We start from the raw sequence: 19,087 nt of genomic DNA on the forward strand, positions 1-19,087 counted from the left end.
TTTATTATTTCCATAACAAAATCATTTTTTCTTATTTTTTAAAAAATTATCGTTTAAATTGTTTAAAAATGAACCTAATTATATATTCAATTATTGCAGTAGCTGCGCTCTTTTCTTTAGCTATACACATCGCGCGCAGTTCTTGCAGCCACAGTCATTGGTTGTTTCGTCCATCATTCGCGAGTGGTGTCGGTGAATTCGTTGGTTATTTCTCACCTCATTCACTAACAAGATTGATGAATGTGGCGTGAAAGAACGAATGGAAGTAACGAAGGCAAGACTGCGTAATGTGTATGGTTAAAAAAAGAATACTGCGATAATTGAACATTTAATTACTGTATGTTAAAACTTTTTAAAGAATTTCAAGTATAATGTTTTGTTAAAATAAGAAAAAAAAGATTTTATTATGGAAATAGAAAAAAACGGTTTGAATATTGAAAAATTGCGCGAGTGTATCGAAAAAGTGTTTGTGGAGTGTTGGCTTGTACGAAAGAATGGTAACTGGGACGAGAATGCATCTGGATAAAAATAAAGTTGTTGATTGGCTAATAGTTTGAGTTTGTGGATGTGATAATTCCTACAAGATAACGGTCTCTAAACCGAGTTCATCTTAAATTAAATATTAAAAAACTTTGGAATTTTGAAAGATTGTAAATTCGGATCGATATGCATATAATTTTCTCTTCCTTTTCTGAGACTTCTTCCAACACCATCATCGACGAATGAATTTTCCAATGAGCAGCGAAATAATTACTGTCATCACCGTCAAAAATGCAATACCGTTAAGTCGTATGCTGCCAATTATCGGGCACATAAGTCCAGATAGATGTTTTCAGATGGTATGGCGACTAGATTTTTGAAGACCGAAGGGAAGATTGCCGAGGTACCCGAAAAGCGCTTGTAATCCCTATTCCTGTTTTGTTTTACAACAGATTCGGTCGTATACAGTTTGCGCGATGGTACGTTCTAGAAAAGTAATTAAACTGCTTGAAGCAACTTTAGAAATCACAAATCTAATCACTCGCCGTAGGGGAAGTAATCTCGCATAAATTCATTCGTTAAATTACAGTTTCGCTTGCCGAACTCGTAGGTTAGCCAGCGAGACAGCCAGGAATCGTTGTCATCGGAACAAAACGTTCCCTCGAAGTAGTTTTCGATTTTGAGTTTGAGGAAACCCAAATACCCATCCTGCCTCTTCGAAACACTCTTGCGCAGGCGGGTTCGGCTAATGTTGAGGATTTATAAGTCGGAACCTTTCTTTATCCAGAATTATTATGGTAATGTATTAATACTTACTTCTGACAACGAAAGATTGCGATCCACATCTCGTTATTAATATGAAACAGGCGGCAACAAAATTCCCTTTGAAAATCATTCTATAAATATGGGCCAGTTTCCAACTAAAGTTCTCCCGGGAGGTATTCCTTCTTGGCTGATCGCCCACACGCTGCGTTGCCGCAACCGAATAACCCGAACAATCAAAAACATGATCTAGAAAGTTTGTTTGTTTAGTTATAGCAACGCGACACTTGGGCGATCTGCCTGGGGAGGTGTCTTCCGGGAGGTCTTTTTAAGGGAAACCGGCATCTATTTAGGCGTTACAGACGTGAAGAAAACCCGGAAAACTCCACGTGGTCAACCCGTCCGAGCGAAGCGCGAACCCACGACCGAACTCCCAATGTTCGGGAACGAAGACCGCTCGGCCACCGGCGAACCCCCCGATCTGGAAAGTGGCTAGCGGAATGAAAGCGTCGTGCAAGCCCATTTCCAGATCACAATAACGACGACATTCCGCGATGTAAATACACATTGACTTAACAATAACGTCAATTTTTAATAAGTATTATAAAAAGCCCAACATTACACGATAATCCGCTGATGACGAGGAGCGAGTCAAATTTTACATACCGTATTTACTCGGATATAAGACGAGGCTTTTATTCATTTTTCATTGCTTCAAAAACCTAGGTAGTCCTATACTCGCGAGCGAAGGATTTTTTTGCGTTTTTGCAATAAACTTTGTAAACCGTGTACAGTATTGGCAATTTTTACCGGATGCTCGCCTTCTGGTGTTTAAAAACAAAAGTATTTTATCTGGGTCGTTCGAATCCTTCTCGCGTATTGTCGGGAGTAAAGTTGAATAGAAATAGGAAAAGCAAAGCGTTTGAATCGAATTCCAGATTGAAATTCCAAAATCACACGGGAGCCCGATATAAGCTTTAATGCATTCGGATTCGGAAATCAGAATTCGGAGAAACTCGTAAGTGTAATCGACGGAGTGAATTCGACCGTTAAGAATTGGCAAAAACGGTTCCCGATTGTCCGGCTTTACGTGCACAAATTATGTTGTCGATTTTACAAGATTTTTCCTTGAAGTTTAAAATGCCAGCAATTTTCGCGGGCAGTGCGCATTTACCTGCATAAAGACAAGGACAATCGTAAATACGTAGTCGATACAAGTAAACCGAGTCGACATTTTCGACCCCGTCTATCGGCTTTCTGCAAGAATTCAATCCGAGACTGCTCTTTAATCTGTTTATTCGCCATATCTTTTCAATATTGCCGACACGATCTCCGATATTGTTTGCAGACGACGACAATTTTAATCTATCCCGATAAAACTAAAAATGCCGTCGAATCTGAAATAAATAGTGTTACAAACACCGGGGACGAATCTCGACCAAAATTTTTGGGCGTGACGAAAGTTATAATAAGAATAATAGGCCTATCTCTAGCACTAAACAATAGGCAGAAACGTTATTTGGTGCGAATAAAAAGTATGGGCCATTATATTACACGCGAAATATATTATAATGAAAAAGTATTAAAAATTTATGATGATGATTCAATTTTTATGGGCCCCGGACACTGGAGCCCAGGGCTTAAATTATAAATCTCTACGTAGATCCGCCCCGTACACAATACGTGTATGCCGACTGGGTACCGCCAGCTATCGATACAATCTGGCCGTGTTAAATGCTTCTAATGACGTCACGCGCGCGCACTTGTTTGCCGCCACAAACCTCCACACGAGTAACAATGGAGTTCCCGCGAGCACGGCACTGATTTAAAACGGCTAGCCGCTAGCTGCGCACGCAACTGATAAGAGAGTACACGTTAGAATAAATTATTATTGGCATACTTGTTCTCGTATAAAAAGTATATTGACAGTCAAAACTTTCTCCGAAGCGTGCGGCGCGTGCTAAGCGAGCCCAGAGAATTCGCCCCCCGACAAAAACTTATTCTTTACACAAGACATTAAAGTTGGAATAAACACGACAAAACCGTATAGTCTTCGTCCACAAGAGTACAAAGCAGAATATCGATGACGTCAGCCTTTATAAAGGAGAATATTTATAAAAACAAGAACAAAAAGAAAAAATATTTAGATCTGACAGAATACTTAACGTGGCCCATCCAAATCAAAGCTTCCTCATCCGTCTGTGTCGAAAACGGATTAAAAATTTACCTCGAATTCACAATTAAAAAAAAACACCTCATAAATTATTTACAAAACCACAATTTAATTACAAGATTATTGTACGGGGAAATCGAATCTGGGCTAGTCGAAATTCTCCAGGAATTTTTCGGGATATGTCAGGTTTTGTCCCTCGCCACCCGGCATCCGGCCAGGCCCCATTGTGGGCCCGGGCGAGCCGACAAAAAAATTGTCAGTGTCCAAAGGGAAGAAAAAAATGTATTAAAATCTGGAATTCGACCGTACAGTGACGGAACACTGGCCCAGCACTGGCCGAACGAATAAAGCACCGAACACTCGTAGCCGATCGAAGGTTTGCACCCGACCAACGAGCTAGCCCAATGGAGGTTTTCGGATTTTCTCGCCTGTCTAAACGCGTGGCCCGTTAATCGGGCGCCGACCCACGACCAGAGTTTAGTGGCGTTAAAATCTTTGGATGTATTTTCCGAATAACTAGAAAATAAGAGAGAGAACTTTAGTCTCGGCGTAAAACTAAGAACGAATGATTCAATTCTCGATTCGGCAATCGAATAGTATTTTGTAATTTTTTATCGGAAAGGAAAAGAAAATGGTTTATCTTTAACTTCTTATCTGCGACTTTAGTTTATAACTGGTGATAATGGCGATAGATAAAATCCTTTGGTCGATTGTTGTTCTCGGCAGTTGCTCTTAGCGATGCGATAGAAGTTAAGTCTCGACATTTTCTACTTTAAACAGACGAAGGTAAGTTTGCGTAACTCAAAAGTCAATTATTTTGGTAGAATGTTAAAATACGAAAATATACGTAATACTATAATTAATTTAATCGAACCATTTGTCTTATATTTTACTCCATTTTAAAACGCGTTATTAAATTTTGAATATATTTTCGATATTTAGAAACTTATCTAATAGTTTAAATGTGTGGATAGAGTTTAGTTTGTCGAGAGGAAATATAAACATTTTAAAAATGAATAATTTGACTTTAGTTTATGTCGCTATTAAAGACGTCCGCCGTTTAAGTAAGCCCGAAATTTATTTTAATCGCCTCTATCTAATAAATATTTAACATAAAAAGCAACCGTTACACGTTATACGGTTCGATACCAGTCTGCGGGCGCCATGTTGACTGATCGAGGAACTTCACTCTCTACCTTTAAATGACAGAGCGTCGGCAAAAATGTTATTGTTTCGCGTTTTTATACGTCCGTCTCGTTCGAGCTATAAAATATAAAAGTATAAATTTCGAGAGACGGTACACGCGAGAACAAAATGATCTCTCCAAAATTGCCTCCCCCGAATTCGTAGCTCACCGGTGGCCGAATAGATACGACCACCGAAAGCCGATAGTTAGTCGTGGGTTCGGGCTGGCCGAGTGGAGTTTTCTCACCTTAGTAACACCTAAATAGAGGCCAGTTTTCCGTAGAAAGTCCTCCCCGGAGGCATCTCCCTCCCGCTATCCGTTAACGGCAGATCGCCCACGCGTCGCATTGCCGAAAGTAAACGAACCAAACCGAACCAAATTCGTGAGTTAGAGGAGGAAGGCGCGGAGGGTATGGTGATTTCGCTTGGCTCTATGTTCTCGGCGCATATAAGAGAGGAAATCACACCAATAAAACTAAGCGAGCGTATTCTGAATATTTCGCAATAAGATTAGGCACCCACTGAAGCTATAGGATGGAATCCAGCCGGTCCGCAAATTTTCATATGGGATTAGAATCGCTTCCCATATTCGATACTCCGATAATTTAAGTCGATCTCGTCGATCGATGATTACTCGACCTATAAGAAGACGGCCCACCTATCTTACTAGAATTGTTTCCGTCGAGGGTCGTTCGCCTTTGCCCGACGCGTTTGAGATCCTGTTTGGGCCGTCGTAGTTCCGCCACCGAACTCGTTTAACGGAAACGTTAGTCGTGTTTCAAACTTCCGTTAATTTGTACTAATGTGCGGATGTCTTGTGTTAACAAAGCGAATCAAACCGTGAAGTCGGCCGAAGTGGCTAAAACGTTTACGATAGACAATGACAAGGAAGAGATTTCGAGTTGGAGGGGATGGGTTCGGGTCCGAATCTCGTCCTCGAGATATTTTTCGGTGTGGTCTGGTAGGGATATGTCGTCTCTTTTCATCCATTATCCGTACGCTTTTACTGTATTCAAAATGCTTCTGTAGTGACGTCTGGATGGCCGAAGAGGTTAAGTGTCGGCCAACTGCTGTGGAGACCCGGAATCGGATCCGAAAGAGCGAAGAAATATTTGAGATTGTTTGCCCCGAATATGTCGGGTCTCGTTCCTTACCACCCGGCATTCTCTTTGTGGATTGACCTAACCCACGACGGGCACGAAAAAAGCTCGTCTTAGAGTCCGTAGGGCGAAAGACTTTTTAGCATTTGGGTCTACCAATCTTTCAAATACTAACGCTGGGAATGCCAACTCGTCTGTATTCGTGTACGATTCAAATATAGATTAGACACTACTACTACATAACGTAGGACAAGACTTTATTACACGTAGTAACGAATAAAAATACTGTACAGTACATCCGTACTCTCCTCTGGCACAAGTACAGTACAAGAAGAATGAATTTCGTGAGCTGGGAACGAGTGTTGACCAACTCCGTTTTTGGACATTGTTGCCAGTCAATTTCGAATCTAAAAAGACGGATTCGTATACCTTTACAGCTTTCAGATTGAAATCATACTTGGTCATTTGGTGGAATTTTTGGTAAAATGATCTTAAAGATAATCTACTGTATTTAGTTTTTATTCATATTTGACTCGTTCCGTCTCACGGGCACTGGAAGGCCTTTTATCCACGCCCATCGTAGATTTGTCGGGCTCACAATGGGAACGGCCGAGAGGTGAGAGACGGGCCTCGACATACCCGAGACACCACTTCCGGGAAAAGTTTTGGGATTGCTTGGAAGATTCGATTTCGGATTCCTCAGATCGATGGGATGGCGGCTTTACCGTCTCGGCCAAGTCGTCTATATTTCGTATCTAAAACAGCCGGTTGCTCTAGAAGACAGCCCCGTCTTCGGTACGTGCGAGGCCGTGGGCCAAGAAAAGCTTAAAGGCTCCCTCAAGGAGTTCGTAATGGAGGGTTAATGTTCATAAATTTTTTCAATTAGCTTTCTGTGCTAAACATATTATTACATTTATGTTTAATAAAATTTATCAAACATATCTTTTGATTGTTCACTGTTTATAATAATTTTGTTACTTGTTGCTCTATTCAATTTTGCATATTTTCGAGGTCTCGAATGTTAGGAAGCCTCGATGTCTGGAGACCCCTGGGCCCAAGTAGTAGGCCCACACTTAAAGACGGGTCTACTAGAGGACACGGATTAGGCCCCGAAGTTTCACGAGCGGTTTGATCTAAAGATGTTGAGCCTGTCCTCATCGTCGACTGTCCCGTTGTGGATCTGGTCGAATTCGTGATGGACACGTAAAAAGCTTATAAATGATAGGTCGGAAACAATTTAAAATTTAAAAATTCTCAAAATATTAAAAATATAAATCACTTTCTTCCAAGATTGTCCACCAATAGTCGAGTGGATAAAACCCTCGAGGACTGATAATTGGTCGGGATTCGCGCCCAACCATCAGCCTTCGAATAGACTAGCCACGTGAATTTTCCTGGGTTTTCTTCGTGTACCTAACACCTATATAGGAGCCAGTTTTTCGTGAAAGTTCTCCTCTTTGGCAGATCGCCCACCTGTCGCATGGCCGTATCTCATCAAACAAATCAAACCAAATCCAACAAAAGTTTTCCCTTTGTAAAATAGTAATTATTCAACGTGACAAGATTAATAAAATTTTTAACACTCGAATAAAACTGCGAGTAGAAATGTATACATTTATGTTTTATTCGATTACGGCAACGCGACACGCGGGTGATCTACCGAGGGAAATGTCTGCCGGTAGGTCTTTTCTGGAAAACCGGCCATTATTTAGGTGTTACTAACGTGAAAAATGCTACTTGGCTTGCCAGTTGGAGAGCGCGAAACCGCGACCTAACTACCAGTGTTCGGTGGTTTTATCCACTCGGCCGCTGGTGGGCGGGAATGTATACAAAATATGCCGATCGTTTGTTTACAAATTCCATTATACCGTATAATTTTGTTGACTCGGGCGCATAGAAATTTGTTTATATTAAAATGATATCGTATCGAGTAGATAGTTGCAGATAAGGAATTTTTGATAGTCTCGACTTATACGGCAACTGTAGCCGAATTCCACGTAAAGCTCATAATATACGAGAGCGAGATAAAACGAATTGAGACTAATTTTTCCTGCCGAAAGTTTGTTAAGGATTGCGAAGCTCGAGCCACCGGAAGGCGCACGAGCTCTATACACACAATAGGCGGGTTTTCCAAAGCTCTTTCCTCTCCATTCTTCGCTCTGTATGTGTGCGCGTCGTGAATGAAATACTTGTTAGTGCTCCCAAATCAGTCGTCTCCTTATTTGAATTTTATCGAGTGTACGAGTAACAAATTCTGTATTTATATCACTATAAAGGACGGTTGTGGAAGCATCTATTCAAACAAATTCAAACAATTGTACGAGAATTGTTAACGAAAATGCAGTTTCATTTGTGGTTAGGGATGCCATAAGTCGCGATGTTTTCTTCATCTGCTAGATTTGGACACAGTCCCGATAGAAAAATATTTTCCAGAATGTCCAGATTTGTACATTTCTACCCGAAAACATTTCGATTTGTATTTAAAAAAGTTAAATTAGAATTGTAAGTGGTAGGTGTCTGCGGGTGGTGTGCACGCGTACGCCACCTGTCCTTACACGCGCGCTTTTAGTAATCTGCGGTGCACGCATCGTGTTCCGTTGGTCCTACGTTGTACTGTGCGGTGGCTTCGAAACCTTTCCTCGATGTTCGACGAATCGATGGTTTTTGCAAGCGTCGACGATGAATTAGTGTTACGTCTCGTCACGTTTTAGGTTTTTTTCCGTCTGCGAGCGTAAGAAGACTCGTTTTTAATCATCTTTTCATTTAAAAATTGGGTGACTTCCGGTCCAGAATGGAAGTTCTCGTATCCCGGACCCACGAAGCTCCACTTCGCTGCCGACCACACCGAAGGCAAGCCGTCGAGAAATTTCTTATTCGTTCGCACGGTTTGAAGAAAAGAAGAACAACTTCTCGAGAAATAGCGTGAACTTTTTAAAATTCAGAAAACGATTAGAATATAATGAAACGAAAATTTCGAAACTAGAAAACATCGCAAAAACTAAAACCGGACGTCATATCATTACGTATTCTATCTTGTTTTAATTTAATCACGAGATCCGGTAATACGGCGGAAATAAACGAAACATCCTTAGCAAACACCACGTACACGAGTGACTCAAAAGTTCCGTGCGAATTAGTTCTTTCATTTAGTAATTAGTACGAAATCGCCCATCGGCAGCCGAGCAGTTAGTGTATTATAGAAAGGCTAATTATGCAGAATTTTCTGACACTGGAAATTCACTTTTCTATTTGCATAAACTGGAACTCTCTAAAGATTAATGATCTTTTGTGTCGCCGCATGCGGACCGTACGAAAGAGGATGCAGCTAGCGCACCCGGAACCCGCCACCTTTAGAAGGCCCATCGGAGGAAAAATATAATAAAAAAATTGTCCGTCTTCTACTTATTTTTTTCCCCAAATAATGAAATAATTTGGCCGTGGGCTAACGTTTGTTTATCGAATATTATTTCTACTTCGATATCACTACGTTATTTGTTATTTGTATAAGCAGGGTCTCCGAAAGGAGGGCTCAAAATGATCTTTGCACCGACAGTTCTCCATTCTGTCCGGTGGAGGCCTCGGACTGGAAAGCGCAGTTTAAAATGAAAAAAAAAAAAAAAAATACGTTAGACTTATTAAAATGTAAGATAATTTTAATTTAAAACCGTAAAATCAAAATATGGCCGAAGAAATTAATCTTTTGCATCGCGTTGCGGATGTTTCGTCAAAAGTAATTTTACTATATTTTTAAATATAGGAAAAAACCGCTTTTATTGGTGGAAATGATCTCACTCCCTTCGCGTACACGACTACAGGGCACGTACACACCGTGATTAAATTCTATATTTACGTTTTTCGGGTTAAAAAGTTTGTTTAAATTCCTACATCGTCGTTAATGTGGAAGGACTAAGGCCGCGACTCCACTAGCCGTAAAAGGGCCGTAAAACCCCTCACCGTAAAAGCTTTTAATCACGTGACCATGATATTTTACGACCTGCTCAGGCGTAAAATATCATAGTCACGTGATTAAAAGCTTTTACGGCGAGGGGTTTTACGGCCCTTTTACGGCTAGTGGAGTCGCGGCCTAAGACCCGAGTATCGGAGGGTCTCTCTACCACGTTTTACTTAAATTACTAAAATTTGTAATTAAGACACACGCAAACTGTTAAAAGAGAATCAAAGTAATGAGCCAATGAACTCGCGAACTGTTATGACGACACAAATTTCTCTATCTACGAAAGGCAGAAGGAAGTAGAGGACGATAACGTGCCCTTGTTGCTGTTAACGTATACGTCATTAAAATATTCCGAGGAATTTTAGAAGGAAAAATTGGAGCGGCGCGTCGAAAAAGTACGGGGTAAAGTAAATTTTTAAGTTTTAAGGGATCATCCAGAAATTAATTTTATTTTTAAACTTTAGACGCGCGAATAAAACGCAGAAAACTGCACGTGGGTTGGCCACGTGGAGTTTTCCGCATTGTCTTCACGCGTCTAACACCTAAATACGAGCTATTTTCCTATAGAAAGTTCTCCTCTTGGCAGATGGCCCACGCGTGGATTTGCCGTATTCCGTCAAACCATCGTTCGGATCCTAGCATCGCGTAACGTTTTTGTAAGCGCTCGCATCCCCTCGAAACTCGTCGTAACAACTACCAAATATCCGTATACGCACCCACCCGTATCTGCGTTACGTAATTTACGGACAGCCCTAAAGACCGTCTTCGACTATTCCGTAGATATTTGGGTATATTAGCCGTAATTTGGCCCATTAGATGCCCTTTCGAGTCACGAGATATTCAAAAAAGTAGATATTTTTTGAGTCTATTTAATCGATGCGAATAATTAAAATTAATTTTATAATACTATTTATATTAAGATGCGAATACAATTTGCTCGCGATAAGAAAACAGATTCGTTAAATTTTAATGGAAATAAACTGCCAGATGCCAAACCATAAACGGGTAATAAAAGAAAGAAGCGACACACCTGTCGAGCGCTTAAAATGAGTATTCAAAACTTGGTTATTCGCGAGTAGAAAGACAAACGAAGTTTTGTTTGCGAGATATTTTTGTTCTAAGAGGGCCTTTTTCTATGGCTATCGTGGATTCGACCAGGTTCGCAGTAAGAGCGACGGGGAAAGCCTCCCCGTAAAAAATTGCAGAGGTTGCCCGTCCGATTCGAATTCGGATTTCCCAGAGGCCGTTGCCTTAAAGTGGGTTCGTACGGGCACGTTACGTCACGTTACGTTACATAAAAGTATTCGTAGGACCCATTAACTATTACCGTTAGGTTTAGGTAAGACGTATGACAACGTAACGTTAGGTTACACGCGCTTGTCCGAAAGGAAGTTTCGGCCCTCTTGGCCTAATAGACTATATTCGTTTAAATGAAGCTCGTCTTGGTTTTAAAAATCTCGGGGCGACCGCTTCCCTGTGTCTTTTATCTCTAGAACCGAGTCACCCCGCATCCGTGGCTGTGTTTGCCGCAATTTTTTGTGTATTTCTTGAACTAGAGTGATAAAAATTTATAACGAAGTATCTTTATTAATAAATTTATTCGTAATAACTTACATAACGTAAATAAATTATAGGCTTACTCGATAATAAGTATTTAATATATGAATGATTTCCTTTGTTTTTCAGTTAATTTCTCGAACTTTTTTCTCGTTTTACAAATTTACAGTAAATATAAATTTGCATTATTCCTCTATTCTCAACACAACAACCAGTAATAAAGGAGATGCTATTGATCTACGGGTTATCGTTTATAAACGTCAATTACAAATATCTCCAGAAACATATGGGGGTGGAATGTATCTAGGCATTGAGAAATCGCTATAATGTTTGTAATAATAATGCAATAATAATAAGATTTGTGTGTGTATGTACGGTACATCAATATATGGAAGTTTATAATTCTTGCACTGCCAATGTGGTCCGACTCGCTTGTCCGGGAACTAGCCGATTGTTGCACGCTAAGAGGTGTGCAAATCGCTGGTTACCGTGCGGAGATGCGGAGTACGGTGAAAAGACGTCGTTAAAATACGGAAATAATTACGGGAAAAACTATGTTGCGATCGGTCCAGAAACAATCGAAAATTCTCATTCGAAGCTAATAATTACAGGTTTAGTTGCGGGCGCGCAAAGAAGTGGCCGTCCATCCGCGACACGACCGAGTTGATGAATGGCGTATGTATCTACATTGAATTTTAAGGTATATTAAATTCGAAATACGGATGCACTAAGTTAAGTGTCAAGTAAATTTTATTATTTTTTCCTTAGAGTTATAGAAAGTATAGCGATTTCTCAATGCCTAGTCACTTTCCGCCCATCTTGTACATTAAATTAAAAAATGAATACACGAAATTGAATAATACGTGAAAATGAACAATTCTTATATGAAAGTTTATTATTTTACAGGAGTCTTTCAAACCACATAAAAATTTAGCTGCTCCTTGTGGATACGGCAGCGGTAACTAGATTTTCAAATGAGATCCTTACAGAATCAAAAACAAGGAAAAAATAATAATGCATCCGATAACATAGGCGAGATGGGTTGATGATAACAGTAATAAGCACGGAGCCCAAACGGTTAGGAGTCGAGAGTTAAAATTTGATTTACAGTTTAGTGTACGTTTTCGTGACGTACCCTAAAAGGGAATTTTCGAAATTTCCCCCGCGGGAAAGGGGGGGGTTAAGGGTTATCCCGAAGAACTCGGCTTCTACTGTACTATTTAGATGCGGGTTTTTGCATTTTTGCGGGAAATCGAATATATTTTTAGACCCATAAAAAATTATGTAATTAGCCTCGGAAGAGGGAGATCTAATTCTTGCATCCGGTGAAAACGGGTAAGTTGGGCTGTAATGTAATAATCTTGATCTTCGCTATCGTTACTTTTTGCCCGAGCAACGTCGGGCTCATCTACTAGTCGAAAAATAACAGCCTTTCGTTCCAAACAAGTTCTTAGATTAATGTTAATTTAGAAAGTTATTATCTGTCATCTCCAAATTTCCTCATCTAGAAATGCTAAAAGTGCACCACCAGGTACCGACGACGAGTGAAAATATGCAACAGCCTGTTATTGATACTTGCGATTCAATTGACTCGTAAATTTTGCAGGACAGTTGTGATTGTATAAAACTTCCCATTGTTTTGTTTGTCGACGATTGCGATGTATGCTTCGCCGTGACCTATTGTTTTGTCTGATTATGACGCGGTCGTAGTACATTTGTTTTGTGTGTTGTTTTCTATAACGGTATCTGTAGTATATTTTCTAGGGTGTAGAAATCTGTCTTTATGTGCGAGCTTTCGCTGTATTATATTCGCTATTTGGAAATGCCGATGCGAGTAGTCGGTTCGTGTTAAAAGTTTGCATCCGGCTGTGTTGTTGGTATCGAGTTTAATGAAACTCAAAACAACAGTTGTACTCTATTAGTAGCGCTTGGTAGTACTTTAGTACTGTATTGTTTTGTTAGTCTTTGTTTTATTGGTACATTCTGCGAGTTTGGCCTGTTGGAGTCCTAAATATTTGTAGACTTTGTCTTCGTCTACGGATTCGATGACGTCTCCAATTCGAGTATAAAATTATACTTTCTTCGGTATCTACGTGAAGTATTCCGCATTTGCATGCCGGTGGAATAATTGTGTGTAACTTCCAACAGCTGATTTTGCTGTGTGCTTGTGGAGTTTTATGTCGTCCGTGTACAAGGGAAACTGTATGTACTGACAAATTACAACGAAAAAAAGACAGTATTACAGTATATTGTATTGTTTCCTTGTTATATATTTACCGTTGTTTAACCTATTTATTATTGTTATTATTATTATTTTAATTTAAATATTTACAATTTCAAATATTTACTTCAGAAAAATAAATGAAAAATAACATATAATGATTAATGTTTTGAACGGAGACATTTCGTTGATTATTTCCTTTTTCGTTGCACAGATTTGTAAATTGTGAAATTCCGATGGACAATTCTCCGTTTGCGGTGGAAATAATTACGGACAAAACTATTTTGGATATAATAACAGAAAGAACCGATGATCCCGTACGTCATTGATTTTCTTTTCTTTTCTTGGCTTAAAATTTCAGGTAAATTGAAATAATACAAAAATTCTTTTGAGGCAGGATCAGGAGGAAGCGTTTTTTGTGGCCGATCTCTCTCAAATAATATACAGATTTAAATTCTGGCAGGCGAAAATGGACGGAATAAGACTGCTTTTCCGTGAGTTAATTCCCATATTCATTGTTTACCATACCAATAAGACCCGCCTTACTCCTCGTTAACTTTAAAAACAATTAATTCTCTAACGAAAAATCTCTGTATTTGAGAATTTAAAATTATTTACTCCTATAAAAAATCTTTTCTATCGGCAGAAAAGGTCATAAAGGAACAAATAAATGTAAAGTTTAAGTGCATGTATTTGTCTAACTTTGTCATTAACTCGCTCTTTTTGTTGTATATTACTTATTTAGCGTTTTATACGCTCTTTGCGCATACCCTCGTGTGAGGAAACAATAAATAAATAATTGTGGAATATCTAAATACACCGTACAAGTAAGCTAATTTTTGTATTCAAATTAGCTTATTATTAAATTTAATTGGGTGTTAGAACTCGATATATCCGTACATAGTTTGCAGCATGCATTTCTTATTTGTATATTTATAGCTGTTACGTATACAGTACGGTCGCATTAATCCCAACCCGTGTTCGTCCCAACGCCTTGTAATCCGAGCAGCTTTTACCATTCCCCTAAAATAATGGACTCGCGACTGTACACTTGCAGCTAGCGTGTAAAGTAAGTCACGTGTTGCCAGCGATGCTGCTCACCCTGTTTTGAATTAACAATAGTTATAACCTGTATTCGATGCCATCGAGCATCTCGCAACGGCCACAAAGCGCGAGCATCGTATCCCCGTTAATCCCAACACCACCGGTCTCGATTAGTTCGGATTAGCGCCACCGTACTGTATTTAAACTTTACCACTTTTCTTTGAACAGCTCTTCGATATAACAACGATCCTAAGGTGATCATCACGTTGAGTGCTCTAGGAGTGAATTTCTCTTGTGCCAGCAAGGTAAATTCTTCTGTCGTATTTCTACCACAAAGAACGGCTAAAATTACACCTAAATTTTATATATTATACACGGAAATCAAAGGAAAATCTACGGTAAACTCGGGTTGGATTGGTTTCCGGGAAACTGCCGTCGTAAATTGAGGTTTCGCTCCTATAAATGGAGATTTATAGGAGCGAAACCCGAGCACGGGCACGCCGGGCATCCAATTTACTTTGTCCATAGAGCTAGTGGTGGCGCGTTGTAATTCGGGCCCCTAATATCGGTTCTAGTTAGGCTACTGTCTTTTCCAAATTGAATTTATGTTTGGATAACAATACGACGATTATTTTCTCATTTATCAAAATACAGACGGAAATCGAAAATGTCTTGAGAGCGGGGATCGATCCTTCTCGTATTTGCTACTCCAATCAATGTAAATCGCCCATGTCTTTATCATTTGCTGCCGAATGCGGAGTAAAATGGCTGTTCTTCGACAATAAATGCGAATTACAAAAGATTAAAGACATTCACCCGTCAGCCGAGTAAGTTTTCCATTCAAAACATCTTGTATTATTTCAAATTTAAAAATGGAATTTTTACAAACGAAAAATATTTTATCGAAAGATTGATTCTTCCCATTGATATTTCTTATTCTCCCGGACCTAAAAATGCCATAAAGTCAGGCTACGTCCATCTGGACGAAGTCTCCTCTTTACTACAAGAAGCCAGAGATTTACAATTACAAGTTGTTGGAGTCAGGTAAATAATCTTCTTAATTTAGATAATCTGTTGACATTTTCACTAATTATCGAATTATTTGTAAACGTAATAAAATTGATTTCTTGTAAATAAATGAAGCGAAGATACGCTTCAATTACTCGGAGATTCTTGCGATCCTTACAACTTATTTTAATACGATTACATTTCAAACAATATAATTCTTTTTGCTTTAAAACATTTCAGTTTTTATATAGAAAATATAGAAGAAGTCGAAGAATTCACAAACGCCATTTTGACAGCAAGTCGAGTGTTTAGGATCGGAGAATCTTTAGGATTTCATTTCTCTATACTTGATCTTGGCACTGGATTTCCCTCAAAAACGGAAACTTTAGAAGTCAACTTCAACCAGGTGCGTTACAAATTATTAAATATTTACACTAAAAGGGTCTCATTTTAGCACTCCCATCGTGGGTTCGGCCAGGCCCACATCGGGGCAGTCGCAACGTGGTAATTCCAGTCTGGAATAAACGTGTCACGGCACGTTCTGCCATTATAGGAAGTTGTTTACTTCATAGGAAAAAAGTTGTTGTTTCGTGAACGTCTGAAATAAATTTATGTAAGTAACGATAAGCAAAACATTAAATTAATTCGAAATCACCCGAAATAATTTTTGTCTTTTATAAAAAAAAATTAACTACAGATAAGTTAGATAATAAAACACATTCATTTAACACGAGATGGCAGTTTAATCGACTACTCGTAGCCAAATTGTTTAATATCTTATTAAGCAATTAGCCTCATTTCGGACCGATAAGAATCCGGCTTTATTGTTTAATTAAACAATAAAAACTAAATTGAACCAATTTTATTAGGGCCTTTTAATGTCTAGGCATTAAAAAGCTGGCTTTTTATCTAGGGCTTGAAATACGTACAAATGCGTGCCTGGCAATGTAACCCAGGAATTTTTCCGGATGGGTCTATCCATCTATGTAGGGCCCTTACCAACCGGCCACTCGATCGTTGACTTGGTCGAATCCGTAATGAGCTTGCTATAAAGGATCCAGACCCGTAGGCGGAAGGAGTTTAATTATTTATTTTAAATATTTAATTCTAGCTTTAAAAATAATTATATTGTGTAGATATCTTCTATTGTCAAAGATGTTTTACACCACCATTTTCATCCCAGTAACGAAGTACAGATCGTGGCAAATCCGGGAAGATTTCTTGTATCTTCTTCCTTCGTATTGTGCGCTAACATTATAGCCAAACGAGAAATGGAAACGGCTACAGAAAATGGTATCATTTATTTATTCTATTATAAATATTCTAGAATAAAGAAAATTTGTAATTAACAGTTTATAAAACACCACAAAACAATGTAGAAACAAACGCTCACTGACAAGAAACAGAACTCCGGCGGGATGGTCGAGGCAGTTAACACGTTTACCTATTGTTCCGAGGAATCCGACGGTCGAAAAACCTCAATTTTTCGGAGGTGTTCCCTACCGGATTTGTCGGCCCCGTTCTTTGTTATCCTATTATGGACTGGCTAAACCTAAGATGGCCTGAAAAAGGCCATCTAAGTGTCCACAGGATGGGAAAAGTAAAAACAGGAAACAGCTTCCGTTAGCTCTTACCAAAGTTAAGTTTCCGCATACACCGTCACTTAACACAGAAACAGTCAAACTTCTAAACACGGGAAGATAAAAATGTGACTGTCGTTCGAAGGTTATTTTATACGCATTTGAAAAAGTTCCCGAAAAGAATGGCGGCCGTTATTGAAAGTTCGACTGTGTTTATATCAGAACTTTTTCGAAATAAAAGATTGGTTACAGTCTTTTCTTTTGCTTATTTGGCAGATCAGTTTGGATTTTACTTCAAATAGGCCTAAATCAAGCGTGGACTATAATTTAAATTTTTCTTTTATTTCAAACTTGCTTAAATTTAATTTAATTCTGCAACGTATTGCAAAAGAAGCTACTTTAAATTCACCTCGATTAAATTACAAAAACAAATGTTTAATTGATCAAATTACTTTTAACGTCGTCTTAGCCTATTTAATTCTTCATAAATGAAATTAATGATTAATATATTTAATAATTAATTGCATTAAACTAAATATTGTTACTTATTTACGTATTTAGGTGAGAAGACAAAAGTATGTCATTATTACATAAACGATGGTGTTTTCGGAAGTTTTAGTGACGTCATTTACTACAAAACGACTTATCATCCAATAGCAATAAAGGTAATATCGACGGATAATCGAACAATCATCCGGCAGAACAATTATAATTAATATTTTCTTACAGAGAAATCAATCGAACACGGTTCATCGCTCTGTGGTTTGGGGCCCCACGTGCGATTCTACAGACAGAATAGTAGAATGTTCACTTCCCAACTTGTCGGTGGGGGATTGGCTCATGTTCCGCGACATGGGCGCTTATTCCTTCACTCGAAACACCAGTTTTAACGGATTTAACACGCCCAAAGTTAAATACATTCTTCCTGCCCAAGCTACGTGAGTATGACCAGTCTTTTATAATTTTCGACTTAAAAAAAATTTCGTTCCTGACGTCAATTATTTTCCAGAAAATACCTCCAAAATCTACCAAATTGGAGTGAAATATGGAGACGTTTGAATATTTCGTCGTAATTATTTTTCCGGGGGGAAATCTACTTCTAAATTTTTATATCGTTTATTTCTTAAAAATATTTAAAATATAATTAGATAAAAATTTATTATATATGTAGAAAGTGGAAATAGCTTCGAACGTAAATAACAATTACCCTAATTTATAATTAAATGTGAAATTCCCACAAATCATAACTCGCATGTAATTAAGAGAGACGTCAATCTCTTCTTTTCTCGCTGTGGAGCATCACACAATTTAACAAGGGCATCCTCTCGGGAATGCCGGGGCGTAAAACCGTATTGGTCATTGCTCGAGAACTTTCTTTAAATTACACAAAATGGCAACTCACTATACAACCATTCACAATACTATTACTAATTGATGGAACGGACTATGTACGTAATCTGTACACGTGTTTTGTTTGTGGCGAGTGGTTAAAAAGTTTTTGCGCCTCTTTTGACCCTTCCCCATTACATGGGGAATTTTGGCAAACTTCTTTAATTAGGTGTACAATAATTTGAACCCTCGGCGTTGAAGAAATGCCTAGTACGATAGGGCTTAGACGTATAAGAACGAATGTTTCGTGTGCCAAAAAAATTCTACGTAGATCCACTCCCCCCGCGTAGTGGTGTACCTTTTTTCATCCCCTCTCCTACTTAAACCGTATGCGTAATTAAATCCTGATTTTCTCTTTAGTTTCGAAACAAAATGAATAATAGCAGTCTTCAATTTCTTGTCGTTCGTTAGGGGAAAACCGAGGCCGTAAAGACCTACGTCACTATAGTGGAACCACTTTCGAAGCAAGAATCCCGAAATAGCATCGTCTCGGGTATTTCGGCCCTACACGACGAGCAGACAAAAACTCAAACTGAAATCGCGCGATAGCCTATTTTATCCGGTTTGGCAGGTTTTACCGTATGCCTAAATTCAAGCAGATGGCTTGGGTTTGCATCGGTATCAGACGTGTTC

General features: G+C 38.9%; 1 protein-coding gene across 1 annotated transcript; it reads left to right on the forward strand.

The window, feature by feature from the left end:
• Nucleotides 1–10,983: 10,983 nt before the first annotated feature.
• LOC136982569 (ornithine decarboxylase-like) lies at nucleotides 10,984–18,219 on the forward strand. The gene is made up of 11 exons (XM_067279091.1): nucleotides 10,984–10,994; nucleotides 13,648–13,750; nucleotides 13,831–13,927; nucleotides 14,706–14,782; nucleotides 15,132–15,304; nucleotides 15,387–15,521; nucleotides 15,726–15,891; nucleotides 16,622–16,778; nucleotides 17,627–17,730; nucleotides 17,795–18,003; nucleotides 18,075–18,219. Exons 2-11 carry the CDS (start codon nucleotides 13,670–13,672, stop codon nucleotides 18,136–18,138), a joined length of 1,263 nt encoding a protein of 420 aa, XP_067135192.1. The 5' UTR covers nucleotides 10,984–10,994; nucleotides 13,648–13,669; the 3' UTR covers nucleotides 18,139–18,219.
• The last annotated feature ends 868 nt before the right edge of the window (nucleotides 18,220–19,087 follow it).

Source organism: Centruroides vittatus, unplaced genomic scaffold (genome assembly GCF_030686945.1).
Source record: "Centruroides vittatus isolate TY-2023 unplaced genomic scaffold, ASM3068694v2 contig_854, whole genome shotgun sequence".
NCBI classification, from domain to species: domain Eukaryota; kingdom Metazoa; phylum Arthropoda; class Arachnida; order Scorpiones; family Buthidae; genus Centruroides; species Centruroides vittatus.